Raw genomic sequence first — 16,217 nt, 5'->3', positions numbered from 1 at the left:
TGGCCTGTTCTTTGAAATGGTACCCCCGCTCTCACCCAGATCAATGCTCCCCGGGGGAATGCTGAATAATTAGTGTAGAATACTCGCCCTCTCCAGCAGCCCTGCAGTGCCACTCCTTCCTTCTCCATTATGTGAGTCTCCTGGAGCACTGCTATTTGAACCCCTCTCCGGATCAAGTATTCATGAATTTTGTGATGCCGCAACATAGAATGCATTCCCCAAATATTCCAAGATATACACTTTAAGTCTAGGGGGGAGCCATTGCATGAAATGATTCTCTTTCTCTGCAAGTTCCCTATTGTGGCACGACTGATCCCCACTAACGACCCTTTAACCATGTTAAATCCCCAACTCCCCCTCACTAGGACAGGCACTCTAAAACTAGTTCCCATCCAAACTTAATCAAAACTTTACGAGTCTTCTTGTGTGTTCGAGGTGCGTGGCTTTTCCTTCTAAGTCCGGAGCCCCGTCCACCCGCCCCCCCCTGATAGTTGGTTTAGGTATGGAGCCCTGAAGGTGTCCTGCACAGATATACAACACCTCGGTGCCATTGGCAGTTTCCATAACTCCTCAAACCAGGTCACTGGCTCATAAGGTGACTGCCCTCTTCAGGCACTCATTCCAACGTGTCTTCTCAGACAATTTCATCCGCTGTTTGTGGCGTAACTACCGGTAGTTCCATTTCCGAGTCATCGTTTCCACTATGTATTGAAGATCCTTCAACCCGACCTTTTTCTGTTCCACTTTTACTTGACCCGGGACTGTGAACATTTTGACTGTGTTCCGCCACAGCTTGCAGCGCTCTGCGTCGTTCTAAGCTGAGCTCTCTTGGGAAGGGGCCCTGGACCCGAGTTTGTTATTGCTAGAGTCCTGCTGGGAAATCTCCGAAGATGAGTCCCTGCGTTCCCGGTGTGGCCCGGTGTCTAACCATTCCCAGGCCTTCTGCGGTATGGTGAAAAACCTTGCCACCTTTAGATAAGCCACTCGGCGCAGCGCCAGGAAGAACATGGCGTAAGGGAGTTGCATTTGCCAAAGCCTTTTTTTAACAGCCAGGAACGATGCTCTGCTACTTTGGACTTCCCTAATAAAGTCTGGTAATATCATTACTTTGTTATTGTCAATCTGTAGGTTTTGGTTCTTGAGAGCTTGCTGTAGAATGTGGTCCCTATCCTTGAAGTGCAGCAGGCGACCCACTATCGGCCGGGGGGTGCTCCTGGTCTGGGCGGTCGGGCCGGCACTTTGTGAGCTCTCTCCAGTGCATAGAAGGGTGATAAACCCTCTGGGGCCACTTCCGCCCCAGAGCCAGCCCTCCATAAAAGACACCATGTTCCCTCCTTCCGCCCTCCTTGGCACTACAACGATACGTATGTTATTTCTGCATGGCCTCCCTTCATTGACCGTAGCCCGGACTTCCAATACTTTAACCGTAGCCTCCAACTCCTTGAGTGATTTCTGTAGCGCGGTCCCTGTGACTGGGAGGTCAACCAATACTTTCTCAGAGGCTGCGACTCGTTCCTTAAGCTTATGGTGATCGTCTTTCAACAGGCCCAGGTCCTTGCCTATGGCATCAATTTTCCCCTCCAGCCCTGGAGGTTGTCATAGCCTGCATTATGGCCACTAGCGTAGGTTTTAAGGGATTCGAGTCCCCTTTAGTCTCAATCAGCTCCTCTTCCTCATCTGTCTGATTCTCAGCGGCCCCAGCGCCCTGGGCAACACTCCTCTTCTTCCTTGATATTTTCCCCATAATTAGCCGTGTAGTCACTTCTCCTGTGCCCAGATGACCAACGTTAGGCAGGGGGGGTCCTTGCTCCGGTGTCGGTACTAGTTGTGTGCTGTTTACAGTAGTAGGTGTGAGGGGTAACACTGCTCCCCGTGATAGGGTGACCACACCCCGTGCTCATCTGGCACCAGTGAGGCTACACTAACCTTCCACTGAGTGCAGTTCTTCTCCTCCACCCCTCTGGAACTTGTGGGGCGGTTTCCGTTGGGTATGCAGCATTTATGGCTATATTTGCGCGTGTGTCCTCCTCTGTGATTTGGCTCAGGGGGTCGCCCAGAAGCAGGGCCCCGGGATTTTGACTGTGTGGCCCCTCATAATCCCTTGTCCGGATGCCTAACACAGGCCTGTTCTGCCAATCCTGATCACCATCAATGTCCCAGGGCAAATGTCACACACCCAGCATCAATTTGCTATCGGCCAGCTTTCACCTCTCCGATCCGAACACTGGGGGGTCCTCCTCTGGTTCTGTTGCGCATCAAGGAGAGCTCTCAACTCCCTCTCCCTTCGTTTTTGGGGCTATGCCCCAGTATCGAATCTCTAGTTTTGTCTGAAATTATCACCCGCTGTGCCGCCCTTTCTTCCGAAGCGACTCTTGTTTAGTGGAGAAATCCCCGTCTGCGGGGTCTGTCACCACTTTCCAGGGACAGCTCGCCTGCACTCCTCCAGATGCCCGTCGGGCGCCTTGTCGCTCTCCGCCGTGGCTCTCCAGGTAGTCGCTCCCTGGATCCTTTACCGCTGGGCCCGCTTAGAATCTCCCTGTGCTTCAGGTATGCTCCCGGGACCTCTTACTTGTTGCCTTCAGTGCCACGGCTCAGTTCCGCACGGCTCAGTATTTCATTGGCACCATCTTAGTTTCGTCACACCCAGTCCGTCCACCAGGCCCTTTTCGATTTTACCCCCTTTGCAAGGGCAGCTCAAACCCGCCAGTCGGTTCCACGGACCCCCAGTTCCCAGTTTGGGGAAAATATCTGTGCCCGGGGCTCAGGATGAGTGTAGTTGTGGAATGAGGCCGACGGAGCTCCACAGCTCGCGTCTGTTCACTTCGGCTTCATGCCACACCCCCTCTCTATAGCCCAGTGTTGATGATTCTTGAGATAGGCACACAAACAAAAATCCAAAAATATCAGAATTCTATCAGAAAATATGTATGTTTGTGTATTGGTCAAGAGGGCCCCTAACAGGCCTCACGCTGGCTAAGCGCGATGTGGCTAGCGTAGGGAAAAGTGAGTCTCTGTCGTTAGTTGGGACCTGGAAGAAAGGACTTTTGTATGGCTCTAGAGATCCCAGTCTTTACAGCAAGAGGGTGCCCCCAGAAACATTATAAGATATGGAAGCGGTGGGCTGACTACAGGGGATTAGACTTAGATCCTCCTCCCTCTGTCTCAGCTGTTGAAGAATTGTTGGGTTAATGGTATATGGTATTGTGCTACTCTATGGAGGTGGACCTACTTTATATATGTACTAAATTGCATCGACCTACGTGTCTTAGATCGTTGGATGCCTCCAGCGATATTGTTATAGTACTATTGTTTGTTGTTAAAATCTTATTTTTTCCTTTCTCTTTAATTTAATAAATCAACACAAATATATTATAATGGAAAATGTTGAAATCAATGCTGCTTGTCATTATCTTTTACTGACTTTTCATTAGACGTTGGATTTGTATCGGCTTTCAACAATAAAATTGAGTTGTGAAAAAAAACAGGAGGGCACCTAACATCAGTAGTTGCTGATGACTGCATATTTCTTGCTCCAGGGAAAAACAGATGTTTCTATAACAATTGTGTTTGCACAAATGAGAACATGTATGCTGCTGAATTTCCTGTTGTGCAAAACTTTCTGGAAGATGAGAAAAGTTCACTGTATTTGTTAACAAACAGTCATTGCAAGGATTCTTACTCGCTGGTTGCAGTGACTTTTCGAGTTGCCCCTTGTGACTTAATTTTGTGTTGTAGTCAGTCTTTGTTCATGGAGATCCTTATTTTTGTTTTGAACTTGGCTCATCTTGATGAGAAACTCATTTTTAAATCCAGTAGAGGTTCCTCGCCCAGATGCCTGTGTTTCTGCTTTCCCAATTGGGGAAATTATTTGTTAAAGTACTGAATAGGAATATAATGATTGTAATTGAATGCATTCTTCTTTAAAAATCAGGGGATTCAAGCACTCAGCATTTCTACTCCTTAGATCAGCTATTTTAGAGGAACTGACACAGATAAGGTTTCAATCTACTGTCATGGCAATAGGACCTGCAGGTCCCTACAAATTACACCTGCCTATGTCAAGTCTACAGCATTCTTCCTTATAGCTATGCATCATGACCTTCAGAAGAAGTCAGAGTCAAATTTAGTGCCGTATATTATTTTACACTCAGAGTTTCGGATTAGACTGTCTTTATGGCAGCTGAAAATCTCCATTAGTATCAGAGAAAACTATGAATCATCCACGATTACTAAATATTAAAACAAGATAGCATATGTGTACCAGTCATGTATACAGTGTCTTGACTAACTCAATTAATTCAGGTTGCTAAGTTGCAGATTATGTATTTTTAACTATCGGCACACTTACTTCATTTATAACAGGTGGTTCATGAATCTGGAGCATAAATGTGATTTTAAGTCTGTCTTGCCACTTAATCCTATTTGCATTAAAATAAATATTTAATATGTATTGTTTTAACAGATTAATGTTTTTAAGTTAGAAATCTTTAACCCAACTTCATGAATGTACTTTAAAACAAAATTTCTCACTCATCAATTACCTAAGATGAAACTGTTGGGTGGTTTTGGTGTACCCTGAATTTATTATGCTCCTTGTCTGATTTTTATTACATTAAAACATAAATACTAACTCAATATTTTATTAACTTGTAACTTACATGTAAAATGTATTTCAAAGTTTTCATACATTGTAAGTGAAACATGTGAAAGTAAACTTCTCTGTTCCTTTCATGTCATTGATGGTTTTCTTAAAAAAAGAAAACAAAGGAAATATTTTATTTTACTTTTTCATTTCTATTGCAGTTCAGGAAGTAGCAGAGGAGAGCCGTGAACTTCTCCGTCAAGCATTAGAAGAAGCAGAGGAGGAACTTAGGAACAAATTTGATTTAATTCGCCAAATAAGAGCCCTTGAATCTGTTCCTTTCATTAGACACAAGTTTGTTGATATGACCCAGGTAAGTTCTTCTTTTATTTAAATAATTTTTAAATAAGTAAAGAAGAAGAATTGAAAGCTCTCCTTATTAAACATTGATTTTGGGTGATGAGTGCCATAAGATAATACTAAGAAACATAGGGTCTGATCTCGGACAGGTAACACTGTCACAACAGTGACAGATATCCCGTCCGCCACAATATAAATCCCATTGGATATAATTGTATCTATATTTTGACAGACATGCAATATATCAATGCTGTGCCAGAGTAACCCGTCCACAAAGATCTAAATCAGGCCCTTAATCTGTAAAATGAAAGTAAAAATAAATCACCAAATTCACTTAGTCCCTCATTTTGGGCCCTGGATGTAAAATTCTCATTGGGAAACAAATGGTACTGCACCTTGTGGGTTTTCCACTGAATGATTTTACCTCCTCATTCTGAGTTTTCCAAAGTCAGAATGAATGATAGTAGTTTCACATTATTTCTCTCTTCCTGGGCTCCAAAACTCAGAATCTGAAACATTTTCCATGTGAAAAATGGAGATATTTGCGAGGGGAAAATAGATTATCTTGGAATATCAAATCAGTTGGTCGCAAATACTATTTGTGCCTGATTTTGCAAACTCAGAATGATAATTGTTTGCACACTATTTTGAAATTGCAAATGTGCACTTATCTCCAGGCCGAAGAATTTTGAAGATGTGCATGTCCAGTTTTCACCAAGAGAACTTGCATAAGTGAGGATAGCCTACACTTCAGGATGAATAATAAAGACTATAGGACTTTAACCCTGGTCTATAGTGGAACTTTAACGTGCCACTTACTTAAAGTTTGGCACTCCCTTTTAAGTAAGAAAATAAATAAGGGCAGGTTTTTGCTACATACAGACATTTGATAGTTTCAGTTCCCATCCATCCCAGACTGTTAAGAGCGCATGTTATTTAATTGTTATTTCATAAAACAATTCAAGGGTGACTTTCATGCTGTTCACCTCTTTCCAAGAGAAATTCTTGTACGAAAACACCTTTGATGTGTCCCATTAGCGTTTTCCTGTAAGGCAGAGTTCACTTTTCTCCAAAGATGAGCCCTACAAAAAGTGATTTACCCCCTGTTAATCGACACCCACCGGAGGGTACCAACTGTGTTCTGAAGCCCAAAAGGAGAAGCAAGAGGTTTTCCAATGAACTATCTTTGGTCACTGTCACTGCCACCTCTCCTCCACAAATTCCAGACTGTTCTATTCTTGAACCTCTCAAACCCTCAGAGGTTGCCAGGAATTCAACTAGTGGCCTCTTTGCTGATCAGTAAGTTATTCCTGCTGCTGAGGTCAGAAGTTAAAGGTCAGAAGTGTGTATTAAAATGGGGAAGAAAACAAGAAGGGTGAAGCCTTGACTCCCTTATGGTCGAGCTGTACAGATGGTAGCATTAGCAGGGCATTTTGCTATGATCGCAAAACCCCAAATAGAGGTGAAGCACATCCTGTGGGTGGTGAAATTAATTATGAGGATACAAGTAAGGGCTCTTTCCATTACAGTTTTGTTAGTACTGGTAGTTTTTGTCGTTCCACTACTTTGCACTCATTGAGGCTCTACAGTGTAAACAAATTACTACCATAGAAGCAGATTGATATTACTTTGTTGTGAAGAAGGTAGCATTATTATTTTTGTCTAAACTGGTAAATCACAGCCATCTCAAAAGCTGATTTGGTCAATTTGAGGAAATTGTTGCTAAAACGAGGCTGGTTCCTGCTGTGTATAATGCCCTGCCCTTATGAAGGTTTCTTTATTCCCAGGTCGCTGGACATCGTTTGAACTGTGAAATGTCCCTAGTAGAACTGCGCGAACGTTTGTGTTTACTGAAAGAAGCCCAGATAAAAGAGGAGGAGGAGAAAAGGGATCAGATCCTATTGGAAAAACAATCCAAAGAGCAGTTCCTTTTGGACAAATTGGAGCAAATTGCACTGCACAGAGCAGCCCTAGGAAGGGCGGCGGCACTTAAGTAAGTATAAGTCACCGTACTTCGCACGGGGCTTGATTCACAAAGATTGGTGTATGAGTAAGATGTGACTTACTCTTGTAGTACTCCTTGCATACTCATGGACGTCTGGCATAAGACTAGAGTACTCGGTTACTCATGAATTTCAGGAGTATTTAGGACTTCAGTCAAGTTAAATCTTAATGAATTGGGACCAAAATGTTCTCAAATATTCTAACTGTAATGTTGTGAACTTTTTCACATAAAATATCTTAGTCCACCTATTTAGTGTGCTCAGTCTGCATTAAACATTTGTTAAATATAAATTAATTTATACTTTCAATATGTCTTATTTATTTGTGTATCTGTTTAGTCTCATACATTGGTGCAAACGGAGTGGCATCAGAACGCCTTACAGTAATATGAAACATTTTGCACATAAGTTTAACAAGAACATTTATGCAGTTTGTAAGGAACTCACATTCAAAATGTCTAAAAAAAATCATATGCGAGACTGCAACGTGACCGTTATGTAGTAATAAATTACATGTTAAAGTTTATGTTTTTATAAGCTCACAATTTCAGAAATACATCCATTTTAAAACATCAAAAAAAGCATCAATTATGATCAATTTAAAAATCATTTGGAATCCATTTAAAGTATCAATTAGTATCAGTAGCCAGACTAATTGTTATAGGTCAAAAGATTATATTAAAAACAAAAATGTTTAAGTAGGTTTTGTGGTAAAAGAGACATGTTGGAAGTGGGCAAGGTAGATACGATTTTAAAAATAATTCGGTCTATTCACAAAGGTAACTTACATTTGTGAGTAATTTACTCATGTATGTTTACTCTTACACTTTTGAGTAACTATACTTCTTCTGGCTATTCACAAAATCCGAGTGTAAAGTTACTCAAAAGTGTAGGCTTACAATTCTCCACCCCTGAAACTGGGAGTGGAATCACATTTACAAGTGTGTTACTACTACCAAAAATAAACAGTAGTAAAACTAGCACATTTTAGCTTAAAAACAATTACATTACTTTTAATGAATTCTGTATTTCGCTTTGTCCTGTACACCACCTCAAAGAATTTCCTCTCTGACCTTTAACCCTCAGTTTAGGCTTGTTTAGGGTAGCTGAGCATGACAGCATGGGCAAGAAGTGATTCCTCTCTCTTCTGTTTCTTTTAATGTCCTGGCAGGAATGTGGAGCTTACTGGGTCCATGGTCATGAAAGGACTGTTCAGCCCTGTATCATGCCTTCAAGATCCCCTGGATTGCCTATGTCAAGGGGGCTCTCACTAGCTTGGGGAGGGAGGATTTATTTCTTATCCCTCAACCTGCGAGTGACGCAGAAGTAAAATTAATCAAAGATAACGTTTTGGAACATAAGGTACTTTTCAGAGACCAGGCGGAGTTACTGAAACCTATGGTGAGGGTGCTTAGGTTATTAAAACCTGTGCCACTTATTGAACCATACCTGATCAGTGTGAGGAATGATTGGGACCGATTTTTACTGACCAGATTTAGGTTTAACGTGATTCACCATCTTCTGGCTTCTCTGGGGGGATAGAGTCTTCCGGGCTCCTTCGGACCCTGTGGCTGCGACCACCCGTCGTTACAGGGTACCTTTCATTTCACTTTGTTTTGTAGTTATTTTACAGCTATAGATAACGGGTGTCTAAAATACCTCAATATATGACCAGAACTCTTGCCAAAGAGGTGTAAAGGCTTAGAACTCCAGTTCTCCTCAGAGGTTTGAACTATCAGATTTTCTTAGCACATCAAACTCTCATGAATGGAGGGAACGGCTCATACATGTGAATCTGTGACAGATACCGTTGAAATGTACCAAAGTATTGTAGTTACAGATAAGTAACATTTTCCCTCCAATATTCGATATTTCATCGATTTGCACATTTGAAATATGATTACCTAAGAAGTAATTTTAACAATTTAGTAAAAATTGATGTACATGATACAAGTTGTGCAGTAGCCCCTGTCCCCGCCCAATTCTTGTCTTGACTGGATGGTCATGCAGTACAGTTTGATGAAGGTGTGGAAGCTCACATTGCTGACTTGTGTATGTCCTTAGGAGGCACTCCAACAAAGAGGGCAGCTGTGGCCCCTTTTCCCAATTATACAAGTGCTCCTTTTGTATATCTCAAAGGCTGTCCGTCCTTGGCATGGCAGAGGGCAGAACACACTGTGATCTAGCGAGCAATGCCCTGTTTTGAGAGAGGACAGCCTTTGTTGACTTGCCTTAGGAGATGAAAAGGTGATCTGATTTTTGACACACCTTTGTTCTATTGATATAGATAGAACTTTAAACAACATTTGAGGTCTAAGGAATATAGGGTTTTTTCTGAAACAGAAGATGGTTGTGGAAAACAATTGGCAAGTGAATGCTTTTGTTAAGATGGAATAATTTTGTTACCTTAGGCATGAATCGAGGATTCGTAGTTAGAGTCACTTGGTTTTGTCGTAGTTCAGGTAAGTTGTCTCGATGGAAAAAGTTTGGATTTCAGTAATACTATAGCTACAAAGAAGACTGTCATCATTGAAGGCATTTGAATGATGACTGTATGTTTAGATTCAAATGGTTTGAGAGCCCCTAGTACAATGCTGAGCTTTCAACCTGGTGGGGTTGGTTGCGTGAGTGATTGGGGTGAATACAAAACCGACCCCTCGTGAATTCTTTCAGCACTGCAGTGGAAAAAAGAGACGTAGCGCTTGTAGTCTCGACATACCTGGAGATGCCAGATGCACTGTAATAGATGAATACTTTAAGTCTTTATCAGCAAGATGCAGAAGGTGAGCCAGTGTTTCTCAGGATGCGTTTTATGTGAGTCAGTGTGCTGAGAAGATGCCCAGATGCAGAAGCTCTTCCATTTCAGGGAGTGAGCCTTATAGTGGAAGCTGCAGTAGCTGCTTCAAGGATTTTTCAGAGAATTAAGGATGAGGAATTTCAGTAAGACAAAGCAGCCCCATAATGATATGGGAAATGAGGGCTGCCTGGAGAGTCACACACACACGGCCTAATCTTGCCTGCTGTTAGATGATTCACCTTTGCGCTTGCAGTGGCTGCAGCCTCCAATTTGTCGTCTTCTGTGTTGAGATGAGGACTGGAATTGAGAACAGCCATGCAGGTATGGTGGAACTTTCTAGGCGATCCCAATTGATAGGAACCTTTTGACCATCAGAGTTGGTGTTCCAGATCCAAGGCAACGAGTATGTGTGCTGCAGCGAGATTGTGTTCTTTTTTATATGTCATGCTCCAGTGCTAAGTCTTTCTTTTAGTATCTCTGCTGGTGCATTAAGGCAGCTGAAGTCATCCTCGTAGATTTTCATAGTTTAACTGCAAGTGCATTTTTAATGCCTTGTACAATATAAACCAGGCCAGCAAGTTCTCAGTCCCCTCAGGTACTCATGTTGATGACTGATTGTTTTCCACATTAGCTAAAAATTCCCTCAAAATTTAACTTTTCAATATACGCATTTCAGTCACACCCCAGACTGTGTAACTGTACCTTTCTGGAGTCCTTGCACTGGGAAAAGAGCCAGGGTAAGTACCTTGGTACTGCACAGGCTGGAGTATGCAACTAAATGAAGTCTCATAAACTCCACTCTCAGGTACTGTGCTGGTATATGTGTTAGAAAACAAATAGCCACACTCCTGCGAGTTCTTGTAGTTTAGAACACTTTAATGCTTTTTTGGCATAGTATCAATGAATCTGCAAGAGTGAGTTCACAGCCCCTCTTCATATCTTTTCACTGATTTCAGCTCCTTCGGAAAGGAAGAGGCGTTGCTCAACAGAGCAATTCCTCCTCATGCAGGACAGTGAGTGAGTGGACTGCATTGAGTTGTTTTTCTTATACCTGCTCCAGGACATAGTGTTTCTTTTAGCGATGCGAAAGGCAGATTCATTATCTACGCACTGTGGAGAGATGATACCCAGCACTAGTACCTGATTGTGAAGTTTGCAGGACTTGGGTTTTATCTTATTTCGTAGTCTGCAACCAGTGTTGGACAGAGAATTTTCTTACCGTCCCTTTTGGTCCATTGACTAAAAGCCAGGAATACTGCCCCAAAAGCTCTGATTGGCTGGCCACCAGAGAAAGAGTCCTCTCGCGGGCACCATTCCATGAACTTCAAAAAAGAAATTAGAGTCTAGATGTAATAAGGATTTTCACAGTCTCACATGGTCTTTATTCAGTGCTTACAACCATAAAAATGCTTTTTCAGATGTAATGTCTGTAACGGTTTCCGACTCCTAAAGTTGGATTGTGTATGGATATGTGGAAGGGGTGTATTGTAGGCCCCTTCCAAATTCTGAATAGGTGTGCTATATATCAATGTTTTGCAACTGAAAGTCCGTCACAAAATATTCTCTCAAAGGTGATGGCAACCAATTCACAAAAAGCGAAAAGGTTCTATTGGCACCCCATCCTCTTAGCGAATAAACAAAAAAAGTTTGCACAGTTGGCTTTATTTATTTATTTATTTTAAACATATTTTATTGAAGGTTTATTATCATACAGCAATATTACAATACTCAGCACTCTCAATCGCTAGCCAACACTTCATTTATACCCCAACATATTCAAGTGCTTACCCCCCTCCCTCCCCCAATTGGTGTGGGTGTGTAAATTCAAGAGAATGCTTCATGTGATGTGTAGCGGGCAGCGAAGAGTTCACAACCTACCAGGAACTCTAGATGCTATTTTGCACAGTTGGCTTTAACAAACAAAAAGAAAGTTTTTCTTTTTAACTGCAGCATTGTTTGCTTTTAAGAAAATTAGTTTAAATTTTTTTTTAAAAGGCATTATTTATTTAAAAGCAGTCCCAGACTGATCCCAGCAGGCCTGTTGGTCTTCAATGGTAGTACGTAAAATATTTGTGACCTACCTCGTTATTATTCGTGTGGTATGTCAGAGTGTGACCCTCTATGATTCGGATTTATGCTATCCAACCTAAAAGTTTGTTAAGTTCTGTACTGGTTGCAAAAATACTACTCACAATTTGCGTCCTGTATTCTGCAACCAGTTATTCATACATCTGCTCCTAGATAAGCCTACAGGCAGACAGGAAGAGCATTATCTAAGCCCTGGCTCATCATGATGGGCACCCAAAATGATTTTTCTAAAAGTGTTTTTAGTGAACAGATAAGATTATCTCAGGCTTTGTAAACTGAAGTGACTGAAACCAGGGGGGAAGTAAAACGACTTCAATTTCTGTTAGATGTCTTCAACTTAGAATATTCTCCACCAGTGAAATTCGTCCACAGTATTATTCCAGTGGCTGAAGAAGTTTCTTCCAGAAATATGAGGATTTTTAGTTTCCTCTAACTCTAAATGAGACACTAACTTGTTACATCCCAGAAGGACGTGTCTATCTTCTATGATTAATCCGATGTACATACATATCCAGTTTTCTGCCTCCATCAACGTTTGATATTATTTTTACTTATTTTGTTTCAGTAATCAATTGCAAGCCCTACGTATCTCTTCCTTGCCCTGACTGGCTGGGCATCTCATCGTGTCTAGGTGACATAGAGGCTTACACCTGGTGCTTTCTTGTGCTGCCTGGTTTAGTCAATGCTGATCCTAACTGTGCAGTCTTATGCAGTTTGTTTTTAACTATGCGCCTTGTAGGTTTACCCTCATTGGCCCATTATATAATGTTTTCATTCTCTTTATGTTATAATCAATACATAAAAGAGTGTTTTATGAAGCCTCTATGTCTTGTGTTCGGTAGACAAGAAGAAAAGAAAGCAAATTCCCAGCTTGTGAAAGAAGTGCGAGTAAAAGATGAACGCATCTTAGAACTACAAAGGAAACTGGAGGAAAAAACCCAGGAGCGTAAGAAGCAGGCAGAAATCCTAAAACTCACTCCACAGAGAAGTCCAGTAAATTCATGGAGATCCGGATCCACACAAAGGGTAAGAAAATAAAGGTTCCTTTAGGAATTGTGATCTGGATAGTTTGCCTAAGAATATTATGGAAGTTAAAGGCACAAAACTAGTACTCAAAGTTAGTACACAGAAGATGTGGTCTAACGGCTAGAGCAGTCAACCTCGAAGCCGGGGGACCGGGTTCGATGTCTCGCAGGGATGCTCAACATCCTGTGATTCTGACCAAATCATTTAGGGTCACATGTATTGTGTATTTTACCCGGCGCAAACGGCCCGATTCACTGAATCGAGACGTTTGCGACTGCAAAAATGCATTTTGGTATGTTTAAATTGCAATTTGCGATTCGGTAACATGTTACCGAATTGCAATTTGGAATTGCAAATACATTCCGATTCAGTATTAGGAAAGGGCATGTTTAAGGTGTCCCTTCCTAAGACCAAATCGCAGGAGTATGTAAGAATGTTTTGCGACCAAAATGCAGTTGCAGAACATTCACATTTTACCACCTACTTCGAATAGGTGTAACCTATTCGCAAATGGGAAGGGGTCCCCAAGGGGCCCCATCCCCTTTAGGAATGGTAGCGAAAACGTTTTTCAGAGCAGGCAGTTGTCCCACGGACCACTGTCTCCTCTTAAAACATGAAAAGAAAACGTTTATTTTTTTTTTGTTTTAAACACAGCCTGTTTTCCATTAAGGAAAATGGGCTGTGTTTAAAAAAAAGATTGCTTTATTTAAAAGCAATTATGGACATGGTTGTCTGCTGACTCTAGCAGGCCACCATCCTTGTGTTTTTAGCGATTCCCAATGGGACACAAATTGTGACCTATCGAATTGATATTCATGAGATAAGTCGATTTGCGACCCACTCAGAATCGCTAAATAAAAAAACTCACGAAGTTTCATACATTAGGAATAGCAATTACCTAATTGTGATTCACAATGTGGGGAGTGCAAGGTAAGTGGTTTTAATTTTTTAATTTATGTTCACCTCCTTGTCGTTTGTCGACTTCCCCCCCCCTACCCCCCCTCTCCGCCCCACGGCTCTTACTTGCACGGGCGGCTCCTTAGTTTGCGTTATATAAAACCCCCCACCCCAAAAAAAAGTCCCTAATGTTAAGGAAATACTACGCAAAACATAAATAATGGTTAAATAACAACATGTTCCTATATATTGGCTTATTCTGAGTTGCTTCCACATTATAGCTTCTTTCAATATCATTTATATTTTTTGCAACAGTCAAAAAATTCGAACATTGATGGAATGGAATGGAAAAGGCTCTTGTACAGTGCATGGCTACCCGGTGGCATCCCAGTGCTGTGGCAGGACTGCATGCAAGAGGAGGAGAGTCCTCAAGGGAAGAGCCAGGTCTTCAACTGTTTCCGAAAGGCCAAGTAGTTGGGTTCTTTCCGGAGAGCGGGGAGAAGCGAATTTCACCGCTTGGCTGAGTTATAGGAGAAAAGGCGGCCTCCCAATCTAGACCTCCTAATTCTGGCGATCATAGCCAGATGAAGATCATTGGAGCAAAGCTTTCTCGAGGCCTTATAGGGTCTGACTAGGGCCTTGATAAGGGGTGGACCGTTTCCCTTCAAGGATTTATGGGCAATACACAAGGCTATGAAGTGATAACCATACTCGTAATACGGCAGGTGGACCGCCAATCTGGCATTCCAGGGACCGTCATCACGGGTTTGGCGGTCTATCGTAATCAGTCCTTAAGTAAGGCCAGTTCTTACGACAAGGTTGTTTTCTACAAAGTAGTGAAATAAATAAAGAAATAAGTATGTGGGTGAATAAAAAGGGCTATATTACAGGTACATTGGAGTTTGAATCAAGGGAAGGAGTTATTTGTTTGACCTCCATTTGCCTTATAAGTCTGTGCCTGGCGCGACAACAAGGGGGGTTGTGGTTGGCACAGAATTTATTGAGTTATTTTTTATCGCGGCTGTATGCTGCCAACCTTTGAGTCAAATGCTTGTCTGAAGAAAAGGTCCTTACTCCTACTTTGCTTATAAAAATCTAAAAGGGGGCAGAGCGGGGAAGTGGGTTGAATGCCAGAGCTGTCTATCGTGCTTGATGGACCACAGGTTGCAGTATACAGAAGTGGAAACTAGTAGAGAAGGTGCAGGACTTATCTGGAACTGCAGCTCGCTGTGATGTTGAGTAAGACGGTGATATTTGAGGACCCGATACACCAGCAGTAGCAATAAGGATGGTGGGTGTGACGCCAAGAGGTCTCAGGAGGTGCCCCCAGTGAGAGGGGCGTGATGGCACTCTCGAGGGGGCAAGAGAGAGAGTATAAACAGGACCAGCTTGTGCCAGTGAGAGAGCGTATTGACAGTCTAGAGGAGGCAAGAAAGAGCATATAACCAGTACCTACTTCTAAAATGCTTCCGAAATGGAGCCCCGGTAGCTAACCAACCATGCGAGAGATGGTGCTGGTGGTGGGTGGGGGGTATCTGCCTGGATCTGGGCTGCCTAATGATAGCTACACGCTGGGTTCTGACCGAACAGGATGGCGGACAAGAAGGGCAAAAGCGGCAAACAGTACTTCTTCTATGTCACACAAGGAAGAGGAACTGTCATGAGGAAGAGGGAATTAGAGAAGCGTACATTGCTGAGCTTCTAAAGGGTCAAAGAGAAATGATTGAAGTGCTAGAGCTTATTATTATGAAAAAGCTGGAAGAAGCCGAGAAAGCCATGGTGAAAGTGAACTCTAATGTGAAGAAGGTCGAGGATCAACTCACAGGGCTGGAGAAAGCAGTGTGATTTGTAAAAGCACAAATGCAGAGGTGGCTTCAAAACTCAGGAAGTGTCGGAATACTGGAAGGGAACCATTAGAGCTCTGATGTCCTTGGACAGGAGATATGATTACTGGATAATGCTAGGAGGGTACCAACATTTGTGTGCTGGGATTTCGGTCCTGGGGTCAATGTCAAAGAGAGCTCCGTGAGTTCTCTTTCTGAATCACCTAACTCCTCTCAACTATGTTGGCCCTGTCTTTGTAGAGAAGGTGTACTGAATACCCTTGAAATCTAGATCGGCGAACTCCCTCTCCGGTGGTACAACCATGGTGGTGCGACCAAACTCACAGTGCCTGAACCTGCCTTGAAGATGGCTATTATTTAGAAATAAGAAACTCCAGTATGAAAATAAAAGAATTCTCGTGTTTCCTGACATAAGTAGAATGACAGAAGAAAAATGGCACAAGCTGACAGAGATTCTGAAGCACTTTCTGGAAATGGGAAATGCAGCTAAGGTGCAAAATCTAGCTAAATTAACTTTGCCTCATGGTGGCAACATTTTCCTATTTAAGAGACAGAGGTAGCAAGGTCTTTTATGACAGGACTGAAGAGATTGTCTTCAGTTGCTTGATAAGTATCTTTCT

The 16,217-nt window shown here is 42.3% G+C and overlaps 1 protein-coding gene across 1 annotated transcript in view; it reads left to right on the top strand.

The window, feature by feature from the left end:
• The window catches only part of CFAP99 (cilia and flagella associated protein 99), a 413,087-nt gene that overhangs the window by 381,241 nt on the left and 15,629 nt on the right, over positions 1-16,217 (top strand). Inside the window, exons 12-14 of the mRNA XM_086964541.1 lie at positions 4,804-4,955; positions 6,730-6,935; positions 12,673-12,856. Coding sequence (XP_086820667.1) covers positions 4,804-4,955; positions 6,730-6,935; positions 12,673-12,856 — 542 coding nt within the window. The remainder of the gene's footprint in view (positions 1-4,803; positions 4,956-6,729; positions 6,936-12,672; positions 12,857-16,217) is intronic.

Source organism: Lissotriton vulgaris, chromosome 3_2, assembly GCF_964263255.1.
Source record: "Lissotriton vulgaris chromosome 3_2, aLisVul1.2, whole genome shotgun sequence".
In the NCBI taxonomy this organism is placed as follows: domain Eukaryota; kingdom Metazoa; phylum Chordata; class Amphibia; order Caudata; family Salamandridae; genus Lissotriton; species Lissotriton vulgaris.
The sequence above is the reverse complement of the archived record's forward strand: the minus strand, read 5'-3'. Positions and strand labels throughout refer to the sequence as shown.